This window comes from Lagopus leucura, unplaced genomic scaffold (assembly GCF_019238085.1).
Source record: "Lagopus leucura isolate 7727_CA_CO unplaced genomic scaffold, USGS_WTPT01 Super-Scaffold_100004, whole genome shotgun sequence".
Taxonomy (NCBI): Eukaryota; Metazoa; Chordata; class Aves; order Galliformes; family Phasianidae; genus Lagopus; species Lagopus leucura.
The window spans coordinates 15,132,039-15,140,436 of record NW_024962264.1 but is presented as its reverse complement, the minus strand read 5'-3'; the positions used below and the strand labels follow the sequence as shown (position 1 = coordinate 15,140,436).

Genomic DNA, 8,398 nt, shown 5'->3' with positions numbered 1-8,398 from the left:
TGAGTTACCATGAGGGAGTGCTAGTAAATTAGCTGGCATAGCTGCATTTAATCAGACCAGCTGTGTTGGAAGCGAACAGGAGGGTTAAACAAACCAGAACACATCAGTGGTCCGGCACTGTGCAAGTGAGGGATCTGCTCCCTCATAATTGGGATATTGCTATGAAGTAGGTGCACTGAAAGGAACCGAAGATGACTTTGCTCACAGGCTAAAAAAAGTAGGGTCAATTTATTTGCTTTTTGCTTTCAGAGGTTTCTATCCCTGCCCTAAGGGAGCCCCATTCTCATAGTGCAGCAGCTCTCCTGCTGAGCGCGTGGCGCGGGAGAGCGGAGCAGCTCGCAGCGCCGGGGCAGGAGCCGGGGAAGTGCCTAAAAAAGAAAATCTGATCTGGGCCACCTCGTTAGCTTTTGTCAAGTTCTGGGCGCTCGGTTTGTTCTTCCTGCCCGTTGGTTATTTCTTCCTCGAAGAATTGCCAGGGGAAGAGCAAAGCACGCCGAGTTCTGAGCTGGGCGCTTTGAAGGCGGGGAGGGAAGCGCTCCCTTGCGGCACGCAGCTGCCGCCGCCCGTCAGCTTCCTACCGTGCCCAGCAGTCCGCACCAGCCGCCCCGCAGCCCCGCGAGCCGCGTTCCGACGGCCGCACGACCCTTCCCCCTCCTCCCCCCTTCCCGTGCCTCCACGCGCGGCCTCGCGGCTCGCTCCTCGCGCGCCGTCCCAGAGAGGCACAGCTGGGCACCCGCAGGGCCGGGGGCGGAGGCGGCGCCGACGCTCAGCCCCGTTCTTGGGCGCTCGTGCCTGCTCGCCCCGCGCCGCTCGCCGCCGGGGGCGGGAGGAGAGGCGGGCGGGCCGCGGAGCGGGGCTGCTTTGTCTGCGGGAAAGTTTGGAAGCGAGGCGCGGCCCCGGCACCTGCCGAGGGGCGGCGGGACGCCTATCTCCGGCGCGGCGCCGCCTCCTCTCCCTGCAGCACGCTGCTCTCGCTCGCGGCCGGCCATGGGCGCCTGGCTGCCGCTGTGCCTGCTCGGCGCCGCGCTGGCCGCCTCCGCCTCAGGTGAGTCGCTGCCCCGCGCCGGGCTCCTTCCCCGGCCCCGTCCCGGCTCCGGTCGTTCCCCCGCGGAAGGCCGGTGCTCTTAAGAGAAGTGCCCCCCCCGCCTTTTTTCTCGGTGTTTCGGGGCGCTTTCCCGCCGGCCCGGGCGGGGGTCTGCCTGCCGCCCCCCGCCATTTTGGCTGCCTCTCCGCGGGCGGTGCGCCCCGTCCCGCCGCCCCATCGCGGAGCGCGGGGAGCCGAGGAGAGCGGGGCGGTGCTCCTGCGGCTGCCCTCCGGAGGTGCTTTCGGTGAGGCTGGGGTTGCGGGATTCGCCTCGGGGTGATGGGCGTCTGAGGGTGCGGAGGGAACCGCTGCGGATCACCGCTAAGCTGTGGATGGGTTTTTCCAGAGCAGGCTTCCTGGGAGGGCTCGCGTTCCTTAGAACGGTGGGTTTCGAGAGCCCGAGCAAGGAGGAGGATAGAGCTCCCTGTCCCACCGCCCGACGCAGGTGGCCGTGGTGATAGAGGGCAAAGGCGCGTGCCCTGTGCGATGAGGGCTTTGACGATGCAGGTTGGCTGTTCCCAAAGCGGCCGACTCTCTGAATGCGTCTCCCAGTGTAACACCGGGTGCCACACGTGCGGTTGTCCTCACGAACAGAAGTAGTCAGTAGCTGCGTGCGTGATTGTGAATGGAGGAACCGTCAGATGCAACTGTAGATGTAACCTGTGGAGAGGTCCCTTCTGAGAAACTTGTCCCCCCCCACTGCCATCAACCACCTGTATCCTGTGTGCCCTACAACTAGACTGAAAGTTTTGGGGTTTCTTCCCTAGCTCATTCAGTGTATGGAAAGCGCTGTTCTTTTGGGATACCCGTCAGGATCAGCTTTGCGAACAGGCATTTATCGTGTATGTGTGGAAAGCTAGGATGATGCAAAGTGTGCTGTTGTTCATTGTGCATGTTGTGAGGTCCTGGGCTCAGAGCAAAGCTGCTGGGTGGGATGTTGGAATGGCAGGAAGAATTGGGAGCAACAATAATAAAAAGCTGTGATGTATGTGAAACTGAGGATTTACCAAGCCTTGTAAAGATTTATTGTATTTGAGTGTCCTTCATAACTGGTGAGGGAGTAAAATACGCTCTTAATAGAGAGAGGAAGAAGCAGGCTCTCTTTGCTTTGTACTGGCATGTGGGCTGAGGTGAGCCTGTGTGCAGAGTGCAGTGGAGGCAGTAGGTGTGCCATTCAGGCAGCTGCTCTCGCTCTGTGCCTCACTCTGTGCTGTAGACTATGAGTTCCTTGGCGCATGATTGTTCTCACGCAAGGTATTTACAGGGCCAGGCACCAAGGGGTCCTACATGTAATTAAACCCTCTTGAAATGGGGAATGCTGGTGATTTTTTTTTTTTCTTTTTTCTTTTCTCTCTCTCCTCATTATTATTATTTTTTTAAGGACTTCAGGTCTTTAGTGAGGGTTTCAACGCAATAATTCATCTTTTAGGATGTTTAATCATCATTTTTGTTTTTTTAAGGAACTACAGCTGTTAAGGGAGCATAAAAAGGAGAACAGTAAACCCTTTTCAAGACTAAAACATCCAGGCTTTAAATAATTGGTATTAAGTATTATTTTTCATGTGCCCTCTAGCAATTAGTGACCTTGTAGTGTTTTGCACTGAATTTTGAGTTGCAGCAGGATGATGAACTTTGAAATTATCTCTTCTCAGAGGAGAGTGTAGAGAAAGAGGTGTAAAAGAGCAGGAAGATAACTGCTATTCTGAGAAAGCAGTTGCAGTATCATGCCATCAAGATTTGGCTGAGTCTAACCTGAGTTGCTATGAGATTGAAGTAAATGAATGAACAGGTAATTGCAGATAGTCATAGTTGCGCTTGAGTACCTTGACACCACTACAAAAATGCAGAGCTCGTTTTCCAAATGCCAGGTGGCTAACGGCATAGCTCAGTGTGCTGTGCAGGGCACTATGCAAAGGGGAGAGCGAAAGGCAATGTTTCAGCGCATGGTTCTCTTCCTGCGCTCAGTCAGTGTGTGTGATGGATAGGGATTGATTTGTCTGTTGTCAGCATGAGCAGAAAGCTTCCTGCTGGGTTTGAAAGAAACATGACGGCTCTTGTGGCTCATCTTCTCATCGAGGGAAAGTAATTCCTGATGGTGCCTTTGCAGCCTCTTGTTGCTGAGCTGAGGACCAGCTCGAAGGAGGAGCTCTTGATCTGAAGCAGAGTAGCTCTGAGGTTTTCTGTACAAATTCGTCTAATCTGCTTTTTCTGGGGGGGAAAAAAAACACTCTTTAACAAGGAATTTCTTAGTTGTCTGCGTGGTCCCTTGAGGCAGCTTTTCATCTTTTGAATTTCTTGGGTTGCTTTTGATTTCACATTCTTCTCACATTTTCACTAGACAGATATGTGCTGTTGTTTGAGAATGGCAGTTTCCCAGAAAATCAGTGAAAGAACTGTCATTCAACTTATTCATGGTTTTATTTTATAACTTCTTATTTGATTTATTGAAGTACAGTGTATGAAATGTGCTTGAATGGGTGCAAACCTCCCTATCGCTTGCTTGGAGATGCTTTCCCTCATCCAGTAAGGTCAGCAAAGAGAACAAGGAAGCCTGAAGGACAGTTCAGTGAGCCTGTCGATAGGGAAAATGCCCCCTGTTGCATGTGCAGTGATTTAGGAGCAGGAATTCATGCCAGCTCTTCTCACAGTCATTGCGTTTTTAGGCGGATATTCATGTGCTTATTTGTTTCTCCTATAAACGATAAAGGGATTTATAGCAGCACACAGAAGGGGCTGCTCTTTAGCATGCAAATGAAATGCCCTGTAACCATGTAACTCTGCATTTTTAAGAGTTGTATTTTGCCCTTGAATAGAAGTGGCTTCCCTGTATTTCACAGAGAGTTCTGGCCATGAATCATAGTAAAAATGCAATCATAAGCTCCATCTGATGTGTGTATTGTGAGAATTTCTACCTTAGAGGAGGCAGCTGTTGGTATGGCAGCAAAGGGAGAGAAGATGTGCCCCTCACCTGAGTGGCACCAAAAGCAGGATTTTGTCCCTCACCTGAGAGGGTGTAAGTTTGTGATGGGGAATGGGTCGACCTGTTCAAAAATAAAAGCAAAAATTGGGTGGCTTGGTGATGGTGCACTTTGATCCTTTTAAGGGTAATGTCTCTCCCAGTTTCAGTGCACTTTATTCTGTCTAATGTTTACTGGGCTGTGAGGTACCACCTGTATGACTGGGCAGTATTGTTATTTGTTGTTTTTTTAATTCTAATCCATTTTCTGGTTTTGTCCTGCAGGTGCCTGTGTCTATCAAGGCTTGTTGTTTGAGGTAGGTAAGCTTGAATGTGTTAATGCTGGGGAAAGTGTTTGAGAAAGTGCTGTTGAACTGGAGTCTGACTGCTGATTTTGTCACCTCTGCCTCTGGGGATGGGTGAACTTAAAGCACTTTTTAGAGCTGTCAGTCTTCAGCCTGCAGGGAAAATGACAGCAAAGCAAAAACTGCCCTCAGGGCAGTCAGAAATTCTCACTAGGTCTTTGAGAACCCAACCATTCTCCATCTCTTTATTTGTATTGATTTTGTGGCTCCTGGAAGATACAGATTGTAAGCACACAGTCCTAAGCAGGACAAAATAGTCTTTTGTGAAGTGTCTCAGTAATATTAGGTGCGTTCTGTGTTCAGTTGTTTGTTTTTTTCTTTTTTGCCTTAAATTAATGGGATTTTAATGATGGCAATTTAACACTTACTTTTCTTTCAGCTAATTATGGTAAGTAAAACGTACCTTGACTCTTCTTTCTAAACCCAGAGTATTATTTTTTTTCCTAGTCTTCCTCTGTATGCACTTAAGTCAGTGAATAACTTCATAAATAGTTAAAGTCTGTGCTTCTTGTAAAACTACTGTGTTCTGGATCACATGTCCTTCTTGCAGAGGTACTTTGTGCTGAAAGAAAATGGTCTAAAATCTTGCTTTTCTGGAATGCTTCTATTCCAACCTCTGATTCCACAGCTGATCTGCTCAGAGATTTGTTGCTCTGGTATGGGAAGCAGCATGCAGCAGTATACAGGAAAAACCGAGTCTTCTACATTTCTTGTAGAGCTCTTTAGCCAGGCTGGACATGTGCAAAATAAATGTGACCACTGTGTAGGTTGTGACCACTGTGTAGATTTTGACCTTCTGTCCTGGACCTTTCATCTAGGAAGTTATTTTGCCTGAAGAGGGAAAGGTAGGGCAAATTGCTGGGGGTGAATGTTTTCTGTAGGTGGTTTGGGGGAAGCCATATCAGGCCAAATGAGTTTGCTTCTGTTAGAAATGGAATGTGGAGCTTCAGTCTTTCAAAAGCAATTGGAAAGTGTGTGGACTCCAACTTTAACAAATTGTATGACAGATCAGTTTCTTCTGAGCAGGGCAGCTCAGTGAGGGCAGTACCACTTCTTACTGATGTGTCAGTCACAAGTTTGTTTTTGGCTATCTGTGTTTTTGTTGTTCTGATGTTCTTTCCCTACTCTTCTCCTGCAGCTGTATGTTTGAAATGCTAGTGCAGATCTTGATGATATCCCAACATAAATTTTGTATGTGAAAACTGTGGGATATCTTGTATATGTGTCTTTTTTGAAGAACTTGCTTACAATACTGTTGACTTCATAGTGTCATGAGTTGGAAAGAGCCCTTAAAGGTAGCCTAGTCCAACACTGTTGCAATGATCAGGGACATCTACAGCTAGGTCAGGTTGCTCAGAGCCTGATCCAGCCTGATCTTGAATGTATCCAAAGACCAGGGCATCTACCATCTCTTTGGGTGACCTGTTCCAGAGCCTCACCACCTTTATTGTGAAAAAACAAAAACAAAAACAATGTATTTAAACTAAAATTTTCCTCTTTTAGTTTGAAAACATTTTCCCTTGTCCTATCGCACTAGACTCCGCTAAAGTAAAAAAAAAAAAAAAAAATTAATAAATTATATTAAAAAATATTAATATAGATGACATTTATAATACATTAAAACTGGAACAACTCAGGCTTGTCATTCTTAAAATAAGTTCCTATTCCGTCTCTTGCCAGAGAAACAGCAGCACTGTCAGAACAGTACGTGATTAATTTAGCTGGAATAGATGACACCAGTAGAACCAAGTGAGTTTGGTTGTAGCAGAGGTGCGCCCTGTGCCAGCCTTGTGAATTTGACTACACTCCAGGAAGCAGGAGGAAACCAAGAACAGGCACCATCCTAGCCTGAGGCCATGTGAGATTGTCATCTGTTCTGTCAGATGAGTTTGGTAGCAGAATTGGTGTGTAGGATTCCTCATTAGTGATGCTGCTGTGTGCCCAGAAGGGAGCAGAGCATATTAGGGAATAACTTTGTGTCTTAGCATTTGTATATGACTTTAAGAGATTGAATATAAAGAAATGTCTTCATTGAAGAAATCCAAGTGCAGGGCATACCTGCAAACTAGGGATATTATCCTTATAGTATCTGTTGCAGAGGAGGAATGTGCCTTTACTTGTGCTGTGTTTATTAAAAATCATTTACTAATAGAAATGATTTTTTCTGAATTACATTTTCTGAATGACAAGGAGGCATCAAGCCAAACTTTGCAACCTTGCCTGATGTCTGTTGGCTGCAGTGGCTGCCCTGCAGTGCGCCTGTGGTACTGAAAGAGTTATTCATTCCCCCCTGCAAACACATCTGCAGAATCTTCCTTAAATTATGGTTAGAAACCCTTTTTTTTCCATTCAGCTTCATGCTACGCAGGGTTTCTTTTTTCTTATTTTTGTTTCTTTTGATGTATCATATACAAGTAGCTGTAAGTGAGCCGTTACTAAGGTTGTTATAGGAACTCTACTTGCTGCAGGTCTTGCTTAATGGCACATGGCTGTTTTGCTTCTGTTGCAAACCCAGACTGTTAAGTCACTTGAAAAATCCCTGGAGCATAAATCAAATATTCACGTATAGTGAATGCCACTATTGCAGAGTTACTTGTATCCTTACTATTTGGGAAAGCATTCTGCATCTTGCTTGAGTGACTTAGCTGATTGTATATCAAGGATCAACTTCTGTTCATGCATTTCCTCTGAGGAAAAACACATTTTTTATGTTTTGTTTCCAACTGTGCTGAGGAGGCTTGTGTTATTCCCTCGTTCTTCACCTTTGAGGGAGTTTTCAGGTCCATGCAGCCAGCACAGCAGCTTCCCTTGCTTAGTTAAGAAGAAACTACACGCTGTGTGTTGTTCTGGAGGATGGTGTTGGTGGGGATGAGGAGACTGTGTTGCCCCAGTTAAAGAAGATGCTTGGAGGAGGTATTGGTAAAGTCTGTCTGCACTGTTCTTCTGGCTGGCTTATGCCAAGAAGAGTTTTCAGCCAGATGAGAGGGGAAGAATGGGGTCATGAATAAAAGTGATGTTTGGGTTAAACGCAAAGTGTGGTTTGGTAAGTTACACTTTCTGTCTGCTAATTAAGGACAAGTCCATCTGAGCTGTGTCCAGTTAGCTTTTATTTCTGGTTTTATTAAAACATGGGCATGGTTTGTTGCGATAGCTGCTGGTAGTGGATGCAGGGTGAATTGGGTACATCGACAGATTCTATGGGAAGTTTCCAGATAACGCGTATAGCACTTGTCTAATGCTGTAAAGCAGCAACTTCTCTTGAAGTGAAATACGGTTTTAATCTTGAAGTTCGAATGGAAATCACATCAATAAGAATAAAAAGCCCTAACCTAACTCCCACAGCAAATTCTACTGTACTTGCGCTTCTACCAAAAGTTTATTTTCCCATTTTCATTTTGAAAGCTAAATCTAAAATCTAAAAAAGGATACAAGGTAAGTAAAGTTCTTAATTGACTTGAATGTCTTGAAATGAGAGACTCGGGTTTAGCAATTGTGCCTTTTCCAGAAAAGGGAAGAGCCTGTCTAGCAGCTCTTCTGATAGCTGAGCTTTTAATCCATCTGCTCTGAAATTAATCATGGAAGAGGGCACAAAAAATAAAAATCACAGGTTGCCAAACGTTTGTTGTATAAATACGACTTCCTTCAGCTGTGTTTTAATTAGACCATCAACTCAACTTGTGCTTTAGTGGTAACATTCTAGAACCACTTGCAAGGGGCTGGACCAGTAGGGGAAGATATTAGAACAAGGTAGGGGAGAAGAAATGCAGACATAGAGATGAATGAGCAAGAATCGGCCTCTTACACAGTAAGCCCCAAGGCTTTTCTTTAAATTGGGATTGTGTTTTCTTTATTTCATCCATTTCAGTGCCTAATGTAATCATTTTCCTTTGTAAATGAAAAAAAAAAATTGATAAACTTAAAAATCTGGAACTTGTGTGGGTGTGTTGTTATATGAACTCTAAAGAAGGTTTGATATCAAGTTGCTTTTTTTTT

General features: G+C 46.0%; 1 protein-coding gene across 1 annotated transcript in view; it reads left to right on the top strand.

Annotated features, from left to right (window-relative positions):
* The first annotated feature begins 987 nt into the window (after positions 1-987).
* The window catches only part of FRAS1 (Fraser extracellular matrix complex subunit 1), a 163,980-nt gene continuing 156,569 nt past the window's right edge, over positions 988-8,398 (top strand). Inside the window, exons 1-2 of the mRNA XM_042870531.1 lie at positions 988-1,045; positions 4,326-4,357. Coding sequence (XP_042726465.1) covers positions 988-1,045; positions 4,326-4,357 — 90 coding nt within the window. The remainder of the gene's footprint in view (positions 1,046-4,325; positions 4,358-8,398) is intronic.